At 52.5% G+C, this 18,332-nt stretch overlaps 1 protein-coding gene across 8 annotated transcripts in view; it reads left to right on the top strand.

Moving 5' to 3' along the window:
- Positions 1 to 18,332, top strand: part of KIFC3 (kinesin family member C3) — a 36,826-nt gene that overhangs the window by 526 nt on the left and 17,968 nt on the right. The window contains exons 2-3 of one of the 8 annotated variants that reach the window (XM_068955668.1): positions 4,335 to 4,964; positions 16,344 to 16,458. In XM_068955668.1, coding sequence (XP_068811769.1) covers positions 4,722 to 4,964; positions 16,344 to 16,458 — 358 coding nt within the window. In that variant the 5' untranslated portion in view covers positions 4,335 to 4,721. The other 7 variants (XM_068955670.1, XM_068955669.1, XM_068955673.1 and 4 more) reach the window with 7 other exon arrangements.

Here is an 18,332-nt window from a genome sequence, read left to right as displayed (position 1 = left end):
TCAAATTAAAGGTCTGGGGCTTTTTATTGAATTCAGCAATGTTTATATGTTGACTTTATGTGAGCACATCTATAAGAAGTTTCTAGTCTGAAACGGTGTGGTTGAAAACTGGGAACCAGCAATGCCTTGGTGAAGGCTGGCTGCAAAATATTAAGATTTCTGGAAACTGTCTTACCTCCAAAGTGGGAGAAGGTGTGTTGTCCACTGACATGGCTAATCTCTGTGAATGAACAAAACACACCTTAAAAAGTCAGTCCAAAATTAAAACATCTATGCTTCGGGTGACTAGTCTGTGCAAAATAATAGAGGCATCCTTTCGTATGACTTATATTCAAATTCACTCACACACAGAAAAACAAGGTGAATATTCGTAAGAAAGAACCATTCCTAAACAATTTGGGGGACTATTTCAAGCCTGTGATACTAAAATGTATATATTACTAAATCAGCATTGTGGCCTATGAAATTAATGCAATGCTTAGACTATGTAAGAAGACAAATACTCTTTCGGGAACATTTCTGCTCCAGCTGAATGAGAAAACAGTCCTCCTAAGATTTTCCCAGAATCACATGGAGACAAGGACAGGAGTAAAAAGCCAAGCCACATGGGTTCACTAATTTTCCAGTAAACTTCTGATGGTCGCATAATTCTAGCAGCTGAGATTTTTATACATTATTTTTATCTCTATAAGGAGAAAAAAAGTTTTTTCTTAATTGATAAATACGTAGGTATGAAGATCTTGGTTCTCAAGATGTAGCATTAGATAATAATGGAAACATAACTGGTAATTCTGGAAACACATGAAGATTTAAAGTTATCCTCCTTTGCGAGCTGCTTATGGCTTTAGCCCTTTCCCCAGGTAATAATTCAGGTCAAGGTAGGGCTGGGCTTAGAGGCACATTTGGAGCCTTGAGCCCAGAGCCATTCACTGCGCGGGACTACTTGGAAATGACAGCCCTGCCACATAAGCTGAGCATATGGGCAGCTCCAGGCCCATGTAGCGTCTCTGTTGGGTTTGGGGGTTGATCATAAAACTGGGTTTCTGCTGATTTTTACAAATCCATTTATTTACCACGCAGTGCTACAATCCAATTTTGCTGCATTTGCGATGAGTTTCCTTTATGTTGGTTCCTATTAGATACTTTTACACCATATGCTTATCACAAGTCTGTTGTTTCCACTGCCCTCATAATGTTCCTGAATGATTTTGTAATGCTCCATATATTTTTATTGCTTTTTTAGCTTTTGCTCATTCCGTTTCAATGTCATTCAAGTGCTGTATTGATCTCATACAGATGTCTCTGCTCCTTGCATAATATTTTTATAGTCTATGGGTTGCTTATTGCCAATCCAGCACCAACCATAACACTGCAAATTCTGCAATGCCATCCCGTCCACTGATTTATAGTGCCTTTCATTTATAACTGATTTCTCAGATGTCCATATTCGTGGAAACTAGATATTCTTGCACCAATATTTTTCCTTTTCCTACTTTTGAGTAATAAGTGGAAGAGGTAACTTTGTTGAAGGAAATAGTAGAGTATGCTGTTGTTAGCTCTTTATTAATGTGCTAATTTTTGCCCTCAAATCACAAGTGGTATCTTTACTGGTGGTTTTGTGTATTCACATGGCAGACACAAGATTTTCCGTGGGGCCTATGCTGTTATATCTTTCAGAAAACTGAGGCTGATTTAGTGTTCTGCACAAAGTCTGAGAACAAATATATCATAGACAGAAAGATTCAATTGCAAAAGGAACAATATAACCCGACAGAGATATTTAACTGCATAGAAAGTTGCTTTCCTATGGACAGAAACAGGGCAGGTATCCTCTCCATATCTATGGTTAGGGCAATCTTTTTAAAAGATTAAGAGCAATTGGAGGTTAATCGCTGATAAGGTTATAATGAAAGTAAAAAAACTAATAAGCAGGTTTGTGGATTAGTCTTGTGTCCGTAAAGAAATTGCAGGATAAACGGAAAGCCCAGTTAAATGGCGTTTAATTATAAAGCTTGAAACAAAATTAAACACTTTAATCTTGAAACCTGGAGATCTCAACCAGCAGGACACGCTCTTAGTTCTGCAAACAGTCTATAAATCACTTTCTCTTCCTATATTTGTTTCTGTTGCGTACATCTGCTTTGAGTTGTGGCTGCAATTAAATTCCCCTGCGTCCATCTTTACCTTGCTATAAAACAGAGCTAATACGAGTCCTTGTTTTCTCTGGCCTTGACCTCGTGATGTATTGAAGCCGAAATCTCATTTTAAGTCGAGTAAATAGGTGTAGCAATATTCCCACTGGAATTAATGCACTGAGAGAAGGCCAGATCATCATTTGCAAAGGGGTCATATAGAGAAGTACATAAATGCGTGGTTACACACGCCAGTACCTGTTAACAGCAGCTGTTCTGGCTCAAGCTTGGATGCCATTTTCCCTTTTCCCACTCATTCCTCATTGACTGGTTCCCGTTTTGGGGTGAAGCTTTCCAAGTCTGGTCCCTGCCCAAGGGTGAATGTTTTGGGCAGCTTGAACAAAATGCAGTGAGTTGATTTTGCGTCATCTGAAGTCAAGATACTGGCTTTATTTCAAGTGTTTTTTTCGACTTTTAGAAGTCGCTTTGAGCACGTGAAGCATTTGGAGAACAGGAAGCCAAAGAGTGAAACTGTAAAAACAGGTTTCTGGGTGAAACTGGAGGGATAGTTGGGGGACAATGTAAACAACCAAAAAAGTGAGATAAATTGGACTGTGGGTATGTCGATGTGGCTGTTGAGGGACATCTCCGCCAGCGGTGGGCGGCGATCGCCAAGGAGCGGCATGTCCCAACGCACATTAGACTTTGCACAGTTGCAATCGGGTCGCGAATGCAGTGCAGAGGTGACCACTAAAGCTTATGCACGCTGTGATGACAACCTCTATGCTGTTCAACTTTAGCTGTTTTATAAGGAACGGGGACTGTTTTTGCCTCCCTGCAGCCAGACCATTGCCACGGCACACGCATGCGCACCTTTTTGCACCCCACTAGCTCCCATGTCCTGGCCTGCGGGTCGTGGAGGGGTCCTGGGGCCCGAATATGCCAGGCATCCTCGTGGGCCATGCCCCGGGGAGCGCTCTGTCTTTGCAATAACTGGAGGAATGAAGACAAGCCAGACTACTCAGTCTAGATAAGAGGCTCTTTTGTACTGCAAAAATACCAGCGTCACGTGAAAAATCTGTTCGCTGCCATGGTTACCGACTGCGTTCGGCTAGCGCGCGAGCAAGGCGCTCGGCCGAGCCGCCCCGGCTGCCTTCAGAGCTGGCTGCGTGCAACTCCAACAGCAAAATCTTTGTTAAGGCTCAAGCAGAAGACGACATGTAGGCGAAAGTCGCCTGAGTCTCCCTCGGATGAGTTTGGCCCTCTGGAAGTCAAGGTGCTTAGGGCAGCGTTACACTGGGTGTAATGTCACTACCCTGTCATTGGGCAATCTCTGGATTTTATAAATGCCTTGCTAGCAACCTGAAATCCTATTACAAAAGGTGACAAGTGCATACTTCAATATATATTATGCAGAGGCAACTCAAGAATGCAATTTGCCTGACATTTCCTGTTTTTCCAGCCTTTAAAAATGGCTTGACCTCTTAGCGCTATCACTTTTTACATTTAATGCACCTTTTATTAAAGTGTTTTCCTGCCCGCTAGTTATGTTGGTTTTTCTTTTGTAAATTAGCCCGATATGATCTGTGTGTCTTGGCAAACACCCTATGGAACAGTAACCAAAGGCTTTTCAGTTGATCGCTGTTTGCTTTGCAGATCTCCCTGGTTTCACTGTTGCTGGCTGGCTTCTATAAAGCACCTTTTGGGCCTGAACCGGGAGATTAGCTGGAGGGAAATGGAGCTTTGCAAGCTTCCTTCCTCAAGAAATGAGAGAGCTTCTGGCCGCTACTAAAACCTGCCATTGGGCTCCAGCCCATGGAGCTGGTCAGGTCCAAAGGTGTAGCTTTACTGAAGCGGTTCCCCACTCCTCTCCACTGAGCCCCCTTCCGCCTCTTCGTCATGTGTCCGCAGCCCAGCTGTGCCACGGAGAAGAAGGGCGCTCCCTGGCCCTGATCAAGGGCAAAAACGCAGCTATGACCCTTCTCCTTTGTGACTAAAACTCCTCTTTTGACTAGAGCCAATATTCAGAGCAACCGACCCTAAAAACCCAATCTCTTCTCAATCCGGTTATCTGAGTGGGGTGAAAAATACACCTGCTTGTCAATGCTAATAAAGAGGTTGTGTCAGCAATTTGCCAGGGACCAACCGTGCTCAGTTGGGGATGGACTTTAATCTGCTTTCATTTTCTTAATACACTGACAGATGGGAGCGGAAGGGACATTGCTTGCTCCATCTCTGGCCGCACACGAGTCAGAGCCACCAGCAGTTCAGCTCAGCCAAGAAAGTAGCTGGCCCGAGGCAGCTGGCCCGCAGCACGGGAAAGTCATCCCCAGCCTTAACCCACGACGAGAGCGGAGCAGCTGAAAAGCCCCTGAGCAGAGGGCACGGCTTCGTCGCGCGCCATCCTGCACCCTGCACAGGAGAGCGGCCCGGGGCGCCAGCCCGGGTGAATGCCGCCCGCGCGGCTGGCTCCCGCGGGGCAGCCTGGCATGGGAAAGCCCGCCGCTCTGGCCGTGCTTACAGCTGGGTTTCCCATCCTTGCATCCAGCCGGACACTCCGTGCGAAGCTCTGGCCGTTCCCCTACAGCCATGTATACCTTAAGTGCTCTGATAGGACTCTCCATGCACAGCTGGATCAAAGGAAATAAAAAGCGGAGCGAGGAACGTGGCCAGAGGCAGGCTGTGGAGACGCTTCCCAGCCACAGCGAGAAGGCTCGCAGAGCCAGGAGGGACTGCTGCCCGCCTGCTCATGCCCTGCGGAGCTACCCACGGGCTGGACGCTGTTTCGGAAAGGTCTGCCCAGGGTCCGAGCTGGCCCGGGCCGGCGCGCAGGTGAGCGTCAGTGGGGTGGGGACGGTGCTGCCCCTCTGCTGGGCCCGGGGGAGGCGAGTGAGTGGCACAGTGCACCTTCAGCTTAAGCAAAGTTTGCTTCGCAAGCAAACCTGAAGGTCTCCTTTGGATGTCAGCAGTTTTCGTGAAATGCGCAGCGATATTTGTATGCCTTCGCTTAATTGTAACGTGCCATCTCCCAAGAGGTTACTTAAGCAGTACTTTTCCTCTGGTGGAATTGCTTCAAGATTAAAACATAGGAAGGAGATACCTAGATCAAAAATTTTTAGTCCCAGAGCCTCCTGTTCTCACCTCAGTTATGCTGGCTACGGCAGTGAGCACCCTAACGCCGCCGCGCGGGTAGCTCTCTCAAAATTTCCTTTTTCATCTCATCCTTCTTCGTTTTTCACCAAACTTCTTTACAGGATCCCAGTCTAAACCTCAAAACACAGGAAGATTTGCATGAAAAAAAAAACCCAGTAATATGACTGCTGTGCCGTTTCAGTTTGCAGCGTGAGGGAAGGTTTGCCTACGAGAACGCATTGCACTATTTGTGAATTATAGCCAAAACTGTTGCCAGCTCTCGCCCACTAAAGCAGCTGGCTGTAGGGAGCAGAGCGGCAATGTCACAGCAGCCAGGGGAGAAGGATTTTCTTCAGTAGTTCCCTGTTCTGCCAGCTTGGCGTGATTGCTTAAGGGAATGCTTGACGGAGAAGACTTGCTTTCACCTTTCTTACCGTGCTCCTCTTGTGCTGATCATGGAGATGTATGCAAAGAAATATGAATGTGAGTCTATTCCTGTTTGTAAATACAAATTAAATCTCTTCACGCAATGCTAAGTACCATGCCCCTAGCAGGCAGCAGAGCCATGAAATGTGTGGCTGTTTAATATTCATTGGGCATACACCATAAACTTTTTTTTTTTTGGTGAAAATATCGTTTCACACCTTCGTGTTGCTCCGCCTCCTTTAAACCTGAGTTTTGAGGCTAAGGTGGTGAATACGATGTTTCGTTTGATCCTCTTCTGACCTTCCACCGACCTAACCAAGAGATAGACCACCTTCTTTTGGTGTAAAACCTGTTTGAGGGAAGCATATAGCACTTTATTTGCAATTTGAAAACCCTGTCATCTGCTGTGACAGAAAACTGTCTTTGAAGTACCAGTGCAGGAGGGAGAACCTGTGCTTTTATTTTTAAATAGCATGAATTTCAGTAGCAGTTGCATACCTATTTGCATGTTAGTCTTCTGAAGAGCAAAAATACATTCGCCTGTAAGTCTGCACATAGATTTGTGGATCCCTCCTGCGACCCTTCACTTGTTTCTCAGTTTTGGAAGCGCTCTTGAGGGTCCCCAGCTCACAGGCAGGGACAGCATCCTTGTCTTCATCCGAGGGCCGGGCTGGGTGCATTCAGTCAGGACTTGGGGACGTAGCTTTGGGTTGGATGTGGGGATGTAGCTTTGGGTTGGATATGGGCACATAGCTTTGGGTTGGATGTGGGGATGTAGCTTTGGGTTGGATGTGGGGATGTAGCTTTGGGTTGGAAATGGGGACGTAGCTTTGGGGTTCTGCCTCGCGTTGGAGAGCTTGGTGCTCACACCAAGCATTGGCCGTGTCTCGTGCTGGGCGAGGATGCGGATGAGCAGTTTTCATCTCCCTCCACATCTTCTGCCACGAGATCATGCTTAAAATAAGGCAAATGGGCTTCGTTCCTATTAATCAAGGGCAATTTTCTTCCACATCTCAACTATACCTTAGAAGAAGTGAGAATGTGGTCACAGTTGGGTCCACAATCATTAACTCGCCCTTAAACACATTTCACTCAGTTAACCTTGAAAGAGCCCGGCTGTTTTCCTCCATAAACAGGAGGCAGCACTAGCATGTGCTGGGCTGGCCCACTCGAGGTCAAGGACGTGCAAGGAAGGTGATGCCCCATAACGCGGGGAAGCTGTGAGTTGGGGTGACGTCCCCATGACGCTAGCAGAAATTGAGGTCTCTGAAAGGAATGAGCATCCTAACAGTGCACCCGACGCACGCGCTGGAGGCACGAAGCCATAGCTCTGCTCACTTTCTGCTGGGAGACACAACGTCCGGACCCCGTGCCGGAGCGGCTACCAAGAGGGGACAAAGTTAGCTCCATCTTTTACCCCAATCGGTCACATTAGGCGTCATATAAACCAACTCTCTGACTCTTGTCTCATTGCAGCCGGTTTTAACAGGTTTTAACAAATTGCTCTAAAAACATGTCAGTCTGACCATGTCTGAAGTCTCCTGGGAGCAGCCCTTTAAAACTGCCCTAAACGCTGCCGGCGCACACCCATGAGCAGGGGGTGCAGAGCTGCCTCGCAGCAAAGCGCAGGCTACGGGCGTAGTGACATCCATTATACATAGCGGGTGTAAATAATACATGGGAGGATAACATTTCCGTCCTGCCGGTGAGCTTTCGGTTTAGAAGCTGCACAATGTTGCTGTCGCAATACCTCCTGCTGCTTAGCTGCAGGAGGAAAAGGAGAGTGAATGGGTGATGCTTGCTAAAGCGCCCTGGGACATGTGAAAATCTATAGGTGACAGAGAGTGCGCTGGGGACCTGGTGGTGGCGGGCACCACTGCTGCTGTACCCATGCCGAGATGAACTTGCAGCGGGATTTTGCAGACAGATCAATATCGAGCAGTGAAAGCCGGTTAGCAGGAAGGCTATTTAAATCCAGTAGGGAATATCCCACTTCTTTTAAATAGTCCTCTCTTCTAATTATTGTGCAGCTTTGAGGCTGCTGGTGGAAAGAGGCTGAGCCCACCTTATGGCTTCCCCTCTGCCACAACGTTTTCCTTTCTGTGGGTGCGTTCATTTTAGGATCGCAGAGAGAGTTCCCCTCCGCTGCTAAGGCTCTGACTGACTTACCTTAGTGCGTTTGGGCCATGCGTCCCTGCACAAATTTACGCTAGCTGTAAATCTGACCTGTATATTTAACGAACTGTGCACATACCTCAACTCGCTGGCTGCTATTTGGCTGCTATTCGGCCACGCACTCCTCCAGCCCGCCCCAGTGTGGCGCTGCCACTTATGCCATCTCCCAAACTCTGATTTCTAAATTATTCAGAACTACCGCTTTTCCTTCATTTCCTCTCCAAAGCCCAGCACCCTTTGGGGGGCACTAAAAATAACGGATTTTCCTGAGAACAGAGTGTATTTTTTAAAGGAGATTGCTCCTGCGGCTTCTGCAGAAGAAACCTTAATCCTCTTTCCGAGCACCTTGTGTCTCACCGCCAGGTAGACCAACGGGCTCAGTGACCCCGGCAGATCTTGGCTTCGGGGAGCAAATCAGCGGCAGGGGTCATGAAAGGCTAAAAACAAAAAAAAATCCCAGCGACCTGCCCGCCGCTTCCGTCCTTGCGGAGTTTAGCGGTTACGAAGAATCACAGAAAACGCCGGAGATGGAACAGCGACGAACCCCTGCCAGAGCGGGGACTGCACGAGCCCCCGGTTGGCACAGACCGAGCCCTCCAGCCTGGCCTTAAGACTGATTTGCTGGTTAAAACATCCTGGATCGAACTGACTTGGCATCCAGCTGCCCCCTCACCGGGTCTGTTCGAAGCAGTATCTCCCGGCCGCGGGGGTATTGCAGGGCAGTTTGAGCCTCAGCGGGGACATCTCGTGCTTATTTTTAGCCTTGTTTCTAAGAAGTGCCTGATAAGCAGGAGCCTGTGTTGGTTAACGGCATGAAACATTAACGACTTGGCAGGTGAGCCGCAGGCGCCTCCCCACCGCAGCGGCCGGGCTGGCGGCTGGGAGGCTGCCCAGCGCCGCGCAGGGTGAGCCCCGCGGCACCTCGCTGAGCGGAGGGGACCAAAAAGGTGCAAGGTTGCGGTGTTCGAGCCAGCTGCAGCTGGCTGCAGACCATGGCAGAGGGAAAAGGTAGGTGCCTTGCGCTGCCGGTCTGGGCAGGAAATTGGGAAAGGGGGGAAGACCCGCAGCGGCCGCTGCGTGTTGCACGACACCGGCAAAAAAACCCTAGGCTTTGAGAGAGAGTCGCTATAGAGGAGGTTTGCAACAGCCCCAGGCGCGACCTGGGCAAAGGCAGCTTGCAGCAACCTTTGAAATACCCCTCCCCAGGTCCCGCGCTGCGCCGCGCTCAAAACAGCCCTATCGCCGGATCGGAGCCTCCGGGCTTAATTAATTCAGTTTCTGAACTTGCAAATGAGTACAAATTTCTCCTGAGCATGCTAGGACTTAATTAAAACTTGCTAAAGAGCTTAGATATCTTTGCATGAAATAGCAAGGAATGCGGGGGGTTGTTATTACTTTGCTAATCATTTTCTGTGGGCTTGGCAAACGGTACCTCCGCAACGCCGAGAAATCCCCTGGTTTGGGGCTCTCAGGAAGGAACGAAATTATAATAATGAGCTTGGTTATAATTAATTGCTCTCTGGGGATACTTTCTCATTACGTCCAGTTCTGCGGGTGGGAGTTTTCTCCAAGGACCATCGAAGTGCATGAGCGGCTTCAGGTATGCGCCCGTCTGCCGTTTCTGGACGAGCGACGGCTGTTAGCACGTCGCTCCTAGGGAGGAGGGGAGGGGGGTTACATTTTTGCTAGGATTTTGCGGCTGTCTCCCCGGAGGTCTTACAGATGTAGGTTAAATATTTGCTTGGGGCAGAGCAAACGGCTAATGCAAAAGGCACCAATTAGCGCTGCGCTTCGGTTGCTGGAGCTTCCCTTAATCCATCGCACTCCATTGGGTAAGTAAAATGTGAATTTAACCTGCCTGGCTTAACAGCTACCTTCTTTCTCGCTATCTGAGAGGTTTCTGAGCGCATGTGCTGCATGCAAGCGGGTCTAATAGCTCTGGGCAAGCTTCCCGTATGCTGTTTTCCCAGTGCAAATTGATCCTTCCCCAGCCCAGCTGAAGTACTCCTGTATTTTTCTCTTGAGCAGGCAGCCAAAACCATGAGGCTTTTCCCATTTGGGAGAGGATGCACTGATAGCAAGAGCAAAAACTGCCAGCCCTGCTGGCTGCGTGAATGGCGGCACATCAGAGCGCGGCGAGAAAAGGGAAAAAAGAGAAATCAGCTGCACGCTGCTCTACCGCCTTTTCGGCTGCATGAGGCTGCTTTGCTTCCAGCTGTGAAAGCACGTGTGCCAGGGGATTTCTTGGCAGAGAACTGAGAGCAGTTGTCACACTGCAGCACTTACTACCCAGCTCCCATTAGATGGACGTTAACGGTAGTGAGCGCAGCTCATCCCGGCTGTATCTTCCTATCCCTGCTCTGGGCCAGGCCGTGGTGCTGGGTGCAGCGAAGTGCGCTGGGGTCTCTGCCCGCGTGGCAGCGCATCCCATGGCACCTCGCCTCCCCGTTTCCCTGCCGGGCACACGGCAGGCTGCCGCTGGCCGCGAGCACTGCTCTTTGCCGCTGCTCACCGTCAGCCTGCAAAACAGCGTTTCTAAAAATACCTTTTTGGCGGTCCATCAGCCGGTGCATGCTCAGTTCCCAGTAGGTGCCGGCTGGGAAACCTGACCTGGGAATGATAACAAAAGGCAGGCCAGAGCCTTGCTAGCTGGCCAGGCTGAGATTATGGCAGCCAATTTAGGTCAAGCCTTGCAAATGGGGGCGCACAGTGGGGATCTAGGGTTACCTGCCGCATGCAGGGGCTCCCTGCGCTGCTCACTGTTCCCCGAGCGGTGCCGCAGCTGCAGCGGGGCTAAGGAGAACATTGCTTATCTCATGCTTTGATCCCATCACATAGTCCTGTACCTCCGTCTCTGAAGGGGAAACCATCCCCATGGGCATTCTCTGAGCACGACTAATAGCCACATGCTAAATATTTTAGCTGGTGGCTGTGTGGCATGAAAAGGAGCTGAGTGGTTCGGCTGAGCCCCGAGGACATGAGTCAGCCCCCGTGCTCGGCCAAAGTGAAGCCACTTAACATCCTCTTCCATCCTCACAAAGTCCCTGGCCCTGGCTGTGGCATAGATGAAATGGAGTGGTAAAGGCACTTTTATTTACGTGGTGGGATTCGTAAAGGAGCGTGGGAAAGGCAGTTGCATTTAGTGAGACTTTTCAGGTATTCAGCCCCAGAAAGTGTTTCCCCTCATGCCCTAAGCCACAGACGAAATGCCCTCGGCTCCGCGCTGCTGATTAACGGGCGTTACTGCAGCTTCAGCCAGCACACCCTCAGTTCAACGCGGGGGGACGGAGGATCCCCACTCTTCCAGGGAGAGCCGCAGCCTCTCAGCTCGTCTGCCGGCAGCTATTGCCCCCTGCGCAATTGCCCCCCCAGTTTTGAACACTAACAGCTGACAATTTGCATTCAAATCCATCTGCATATCTAATTCTGCACCCTGCTTATGCATTGACTTATTTTTCTGAAAGGAGGAATTCGCGCATATATGCCGTGTTAATTTAGACTTATTTGATGTAATTGATACAACTTCTGCACCTCGCATAATTGCAATGCCATGAAAAACCTGATGCATTCAAAAGACAGGAAATTACTTACTGGTTAAAGTAATTTGCATAAACGTGATTTTACCCTTACAGCTCCTAAATTAAGTCAATGACAACGCAGCATTACAGTTGCTATTGGAATCTATAAGATAACTTTTCCTGTGTCAATATTATCATAAGACCAGCCGAATGAACTGCATGGATAAGAGGATATTTATGCAAATCATCACAACTAATTGTTTCCCATTTCTTCATAGTCAGTAGTCGTGCCAGAGCTGTGTATGCTGCATAAGATTTATGAGAGTTACTTCCCTTCTGTTGGCAACAGATTTATTCTGCTTTAGCCCAGCCTGAAGGATTTTTCTTTCCCGTATGATGGAAGTGAACGAAAGCTCGTTGAATGGACCCAGAAGGCAGCCCACAGCCATAGGCTCAGCCTAGTGACACACTCAAGCCAGGGTATAATTTTAAGCACAGGAGTGGCGCAGTCATGTATATCGAGGGGTATGGCAGCCGGGTGCTATATGGGAAGCTTTCTTCAGCACTCATGGCTTCTGGCACTCGGCAAGGTATGGAGAGCCCTGCATCTGCCACCTTTATTTCCACGCACAGCTTTGGGATAAGTTGCAGGTCGAGTTTATCTAACCAAAGCCAAGGGTTCTGTAAAAGGTAATGCAGCAAAAGGCATTGCCGGCAGGCACCCGAAAGGCCCCTGAGCTCCCCGCCGGTGCCCTGCGGGGAGGGGGAGCCGCGCACTCTGCCCCCGGGAGCAGCTCTTGCTGCAGTAGCAGTCGCTGGGCTGTGCCGCGCCGGAGCGACCTGCAATGCAGAGGGGCCATCAGCCGCCGCTCGCCGGGGCTTCCCCCTCCTTCGCCTGCCCTCCGCGGCGCTGGACGAGTGATTTCCCTGACTTTGGCAGAAACCTGCCTCCTTGGAGAGATGCAGGAGGGATTTCTTTCACGCTTCCCCGGAGCCCCTTGATATACGCATGCACCTGATGAATATCATATTCTCTTGTCCTTGGCCTGACAATGAAATTAAGAGCAATACATAACCACAAAGGGACTAGCAGATTTCGGAGCACAGCTGTCCGAGCTGCGCAGCGCTCCAGCACAACACGAGTCATGGGGATGCGTCCATGTCACTGCACGCTCTGCCCGGCCTCATCAGCCCTGCCGAGAAGCAGGGGACATCATTACATCAGATGGAGCATCATGCTGACACAGCTACGCCGGCGCCTGTACCGGCGTTAAGCTTGCTCGGAGATCGCTCCTGTGTCTTTGCTTAGCACTGCATTACGCCATGCAGATATACGTTTCATGCTTTGCTGGTCAGGGCCTGCGTGGATGCATGTGCCTGTGCACACACACACACATCCACCCAGAGGGCAGTGTGCTGGAACCGTGAAGAAAAGCTCAGATGAAGAAAAAGGGAGGCGCCGCTTTGCAGACGCTCAGCGCTTTCCTCTGGGTGTTGCTGCTGCTGCTGCGCTCCCTGCTCTGCAAAGGCGTCTGCTGCGCAGAGGTGGAGGCAGCTGCAGGACCGTGCGGTGGATGCACCTTGCCAAAGTGCCACTTGTTGCTGGCAAATCAGGCACTCGCCTGGCAGATGATTGCAGGGGAAGGCAGAGGCGATCTCTCCTCCCAGCGCTGGGGCAGTTAGGAAGAACGGCTGGAGCGAGGGAGCTGCAGCAGAAAAATAGGGCAGCGTTTTATGAGACCCGTTCATAGCACCGAGCAGAGCAAGAGCTCGTATGTGCGTTTTTATTTCCTGTGGTCTCTTCTCTTCTGGCCCCTGCCATCCCCGGGGCAGGGATGGAGCGGACCCAAGCCAGCTCGGGGGCTGGTTTTGCTCTTAGAGCTAGTCTGAGCAGGGGGAAGCGCTGGGATGGTGTCGGAGCTGAAGGAACAACACTGACTCCTGCTCCCTAACTGCCCAAAAGAAGTCTGTGAAACTCTGTGGTTCAGCACAGCCGTGCAGGAGGTGAAAGGAGGCGTTAGCTTCATTCTCTGGCACGCGAAGGCAGCACATTCATCGCTTTCCACTGACCAGCAGCACTTTTTTCTTTTCGACACTACAAGACTTCTGTTATAAAATGCGCGTTTCTCGGCCAGGCCGTCCAGCTGAGCATCTCCGCACATTTGTCAAGGCAAAGACGGGCCGCCTCCCGGCGCCGCCCTGCTCTGCCCTCTCTGCCCGGCGGGACGGGCACCAGCGCCGACCTAAAAGCGTCTGCCCGTATCCGCAGGGCGCCGAGCCCAAGCTGGCCACCCGCCCCGCGTCACGGGGGCTCCCAGTTCCCACGCCTGGCTGGAAGGGCCTCTGCGGGGAGAGGGTCGCTGGCGCTGACACCCACCCCGGCACAAGCCTGCTTCTGCAGCAGCTGTGGGTGCGCGCTTGGATGGTAACCCTCAATTTTGTGTGAGCAGGCAGGCAGCGCAGTGCCAGTCGTGGGCATATGGAAGTGAGCTGTCAGCACGTGGGTGCCTACTGCAGCCACAGATGCTGATTTACATTTTGTTGTGGGAAATATCCGGTATTGTCAGTTAATTACCATTAACAAATCATGAGTAACATGCGTCTCCCAAATCAGAGATTCACATAATAATTACATGTGTAATATAGACAGATAGCTACAAACCATGTGCTGGAAAAGCATACAAATATATCTAAAATAGAACTTTTTATTCATGAATACCAGAGCCTTTCTGTTTGCTTTCTGATACAAGAGCCCTTTGAGAGATCTCAAGCCATATTTTGCTGCTTTCTTCACATCCGCAGGATAGAAATAGTTTTCCCTGGGAGAGCTGGGTCTCAGGCCCATCTCCAGAGTCATCTCCAGAGCTCTCAGCAAACCACCAGATCTTACGTGAGTGGGCAGCACTGGGCATCCGAGCAGGTTGTGGAGGAGACAAAGGATGAGATGGACAAAAGAGAAGCTGGGATTTCTTTTTCTGCTCTGCCTGCTCCTTACAAGCTCATTCCCAACCAAATCATTTCGTTACCAAGCGGCAGGGTCTGGGTGCGCATGGGGAGGCTTTGTCCACATTCTTCTCATTTTTCACCACGGAGGAGATGAGCGTTTTGCCCGGCGGCTGTGCAGTGCTAGGCTCTGACCCGTACTCCCTTTCCCCACGAGTACTAGCAGCCGCTTTGACTCTCTCCACACCCTTTCTTGCCAAGGTTTCTTCCATACCCACTTCCAGGTCGCGTTTTGGGGCAAAGAAGGGGAAGTTCCCTGCTGTGCTGTCAGCCTGCTCTCCGGCCCGTGCAAGCGCAGCTGGGCTGCGACAGCATTTTGGAGTCGAGCTGTGCTAGTGAGGACTTGGTGAGGAAGAAGGTGAATTTGCAATTTAACCTTTGGGTTCTCAAAGAGGAGATGTGTAGGCCACCGGCACCCAGGTCACCTTCCTGCTGATGCGGAGCGTTAAGCAGCAATTTGTTACGGCGTGTGGCTCTTTTGTAATTATGGTGAGCTAGAGCAGCACTGGGCTGGGATGAGGACCCAAAGCGATGGCACATCTGCAACACAAACATGTCCAGCTCCACCTGGGTGGCTCTGCAGTGTCGTCCCACGGTGCAGTGACCCCACGGGTTGCGCTGGACTGGGCAGACACAACTGCAGGACTTTCGTCCTTGCATTGGTGAGAGATGCTGCGGAGGCTGCCAGAAGCGGGCCGTGCCCCGCTCCTTTGGGAAGGAGGGCAGTGAGCCCTCCAGCGGGCCCTTCTCTGCTCGGGTGGCGGCGACCTCGCTATAGGTGTGCGCCGGGGCTGCCGGGGAGCGGCCCCCACGTCACCGGCTCCACCACGCGGGTGGGCGGAGGGGGGACCCGGGGGCGGCAGCGGGAGCTCCCTGGGGCAGGGCGAGAAGGGCCGGGGCTCCCCGGTCCCCCCGGTCCCCCCGGGCCCGCAGGAGGGCCGGAGCCGCCGCCGCCGCGCGGGGTGGGGGGCCGGGGGGAGGCCTGCCTCCGCCCCCCCACCTCCGCCGCCGCCGCGGGTTTTCGGGGGTTTCCATGGCAACGGGCACCGGGGAGGAGCTCAGCGTTTCCGTTGCCGAAGCGGCCCGGGCGGGCGGGGATGGGGCCGGCCGCCGCCGCCGCCGCCGGTGAGTGGTCCCGGGGGGCGGCAGCGGCTCCGGGCCGGGCCGGGCTGCGGCTCCTTCAGTCCGCGGGGGCTGGCGGGGCTCGCCCGGGCAGGGAGCCCCGGGGGCGGCGGGAGCGGGGCCGGGGCCGCCCCGCGGCGGTGCCCCCTGCGGCGGGGCCGCGCTCGCGCTCCCCCTCCCCGGGCGGCCGCGGGGGCCGCGCAGCGCAGCGCAGCGCAGCGGCGGGCAACAAGTGAGCTCTGCGGCGGGCGGGGGCTGCAGGCGGCGGCCCCGGGGGCGGGGGCGGGCTGCAAACCCGGCTCGGGGCTCCGCTACCGGCGGGCGCCTGCGAACCGGGAACAGCTGTGCGCAGAGGCGGCGGTGGAGAAACCAGCGGGGGCCAGGGTGGGCGCTGCCCTTGCCGCGGTGGTCTCCGGAGGGGCGATCGGAGCAGTCTGGGCTGCAGCGCGGGTGGGAGGTTGTCGTTGGCTGCCCGGCCTCTACTGGGTGTCGCCCTGGGCAGTTCACAGCCCTGACGTTTAAAACAAAATAAATCACGTTCAGCCTTTGGAGGAGTCTGGAAAGGATAGAGGAATGAGTAAATTAATTACAGACACAGTTTATATAACATCCGCCGGGTGTGTTTAGCAAGCTTAGTATTTTCCGGGGTTTTTTTTCTGTTTTTTTTTTCTGGTCTGAAAATGTGGAGAGATGCAACTTTATGTGGGCTTAGGAAGCAAGTCGAGGACGTTATTGCTGTCATGGTTTGCTGCAATACAGTCTCCTGGGCTCTTCAGTTTATCACCAGCTCGAATCCAAGGCAGCCTGCAATGTCTTTCCTTGCGCTTTGTCGTAGGCGCCGAGCTGTCGCTGCACTTGGGACCCCTATGCCATGATCGCATCCTGCAAGACCTGGGAGCTGGGACCCTCCGTGAGCAACGCGTGGAAAAAAAAGGCCCTTCCCTTGGAAGGTGAGTATCGCGCGGCGGCTCGTCCCTTCCTTCCCTTCCCTTCCCTTCAGGCTCAGCCTACTTTGCTCACACCCTTTCTCACACTTCGGGGAGGAGAGGCTAGGGAACCAGCAAGCCTGCATTTTTCACATTTCTTTCCAGATGTCAGAGCTAAGGTTTTGAGAAACGGATTTGGAAGCAGGCACGTAGGTGACCAGGGGCTGAGCACCCAGGAGGGCCTCTGCCTTCCTCCCGGGCTGGCCGGAGCAAAGCGCTAGCCCTCTTTTGGGGGAGAAACCTGGGCAGAAAGGTTAAAATTTAACAAGTAGAGAAAGAAAACAGAGCGATAGGCATGGCAGGCAGCGCATACAGCCCTCGCGCATCCTGCGTCTCGGCTCCTCGGGAGGATTTGTTATCTCGCCGCAGCACATAGACCACGTAGGTGAGTTTAGTTTAATGTTTTTTTTCGCGGCAGCCCCAGTATTTTTCAGGCGAGTGGCAGGCTGCTTGTCGAAACCTGCCACTGCCTGCTTGGGAGGCAGCAGCCGTTACCACCTTCATTGCTGCCAGGCACTTCCCGGTGCCAGGGTCACTCGGGAGCTGCATGCTGGATTTTGGGGAAAAAAAAACAAGTTGAAAATGCCCGGGCTGTTTGGGCTCTTTCGCTGTTCGCTCTTTGACGTTTGCATTCCTAAACGCTGGCGGCAGCTTATCTGCGGGCTGCTTCCTCTCTGGCGCTGGGAGGCTGCTCTGGCTAGCAGCGAGAGCAGACGTGCCTTGCAAAGCGGTAGGACTGGTCAGCATCAAAGAGGCTGAAAATGGGGTTTCTTCACTGCTTCCTCTCTGCCCGGCGGCCCGGTCGCATTCCTTTCTCGTTAGGTGGCCGGGAACGAGCCCCACGGGGTAACGAGGAGGTGTCCGCTGTGGTTTCCCTCCACCTGTGGCCTCTCGGGTGAGGGGAGAGGAAGGTAAAGAAATTGCTCGGGCTCAGCTTGGATCCAAGGCTCTCCGCGTGCTGTCGGAGTGTTTAATTTTCCCAGCATGTGTGAGATGTTGTTATTGCTAATGGCAGGCTGGGAGGGAGAGGTCCAGAGCCATGACCTGGCTTGCTTGGTGAGATGAAAGGACAAAAGGATCTCTTGCTCCGGGCAGTGCTTCCACCTCACCTGGCCCGAGCACCTGTGACGAGTTTGGGATCCTGCCCCGACGGTGGAAACCTCTGGAGGAAACTGGTTGCTTGAGCAGATGAGGCTTTACTGCGTCAAATCTTTAAATTCTGGCGGGAGCTGCTGGTGCTGAGGACGAGCGTGGGGGCGATGTGTTCATGGTAGCCTGTGTTACAGGCAGAGGAGCTCCTGGGGATTTTGCGCTGAGGGTTTTTTCGGGCGTCTGGCAGCTCTTGTGGACAAAGCACGTTGCAGCAGTTGGCATGGAAGTCTCCGCCGTGCAGCTCGCCCTGAGAGCGCTCAGTTTGTGCCCTGCCTTTTCCTGCCCACATCCCTGTGCCCGTGCTGTGGCAGAGCCGCGGCCAGAGCCTTAGCCAGGGAGAAAAAGCTCCTCAAGACAGTATTTTCCTTCCGTTTGTCTTGAAAGGGCACCAAACAGCTGCCCTGTTCTGGCCGCTGCCTTTTGGGTTTGGTTGTGTGACAAAGCAGCGTGTTTGGGGGCAGTGGCGTGAGCTCACCCGGGCAGGGTCCGTCAGGCTGGTTTCCGTGATGCAAACTGGGTTTGGCAGCTTTTGGGAGATAGGATAGCGGGAAGCAGAGTCACTCGGCGAGGGGCAGAGAGGAGACGAGCTGGCCAGTGCTGATGCGAGGAGGGGTTAGCAGCGGAGGGACAGAGCTGGCATGGGGTGATGGCAAGGTGGTGCTCCTCTGGGTATGGCCCCCTTGCAG

Source organism: Struthio camelus, chromosome 10 (assembly GCF_040807025.1).
Source record: "Struthio camelus isolate bStrCam1 chromosome 10, bStrCam1.hap1, whole genome shotgun sequence".
NCBI classification, from domain to species: Eukaryota; Metazoa; Chordata; class Aves; order Struthioniformes; family Struthionidae; genus Struthio; species Struthio camelus.
Note: the sequence above shows the minus strand (reverse complement) of the source record. Positions and strands in the feature narration are given on the sequence as shown.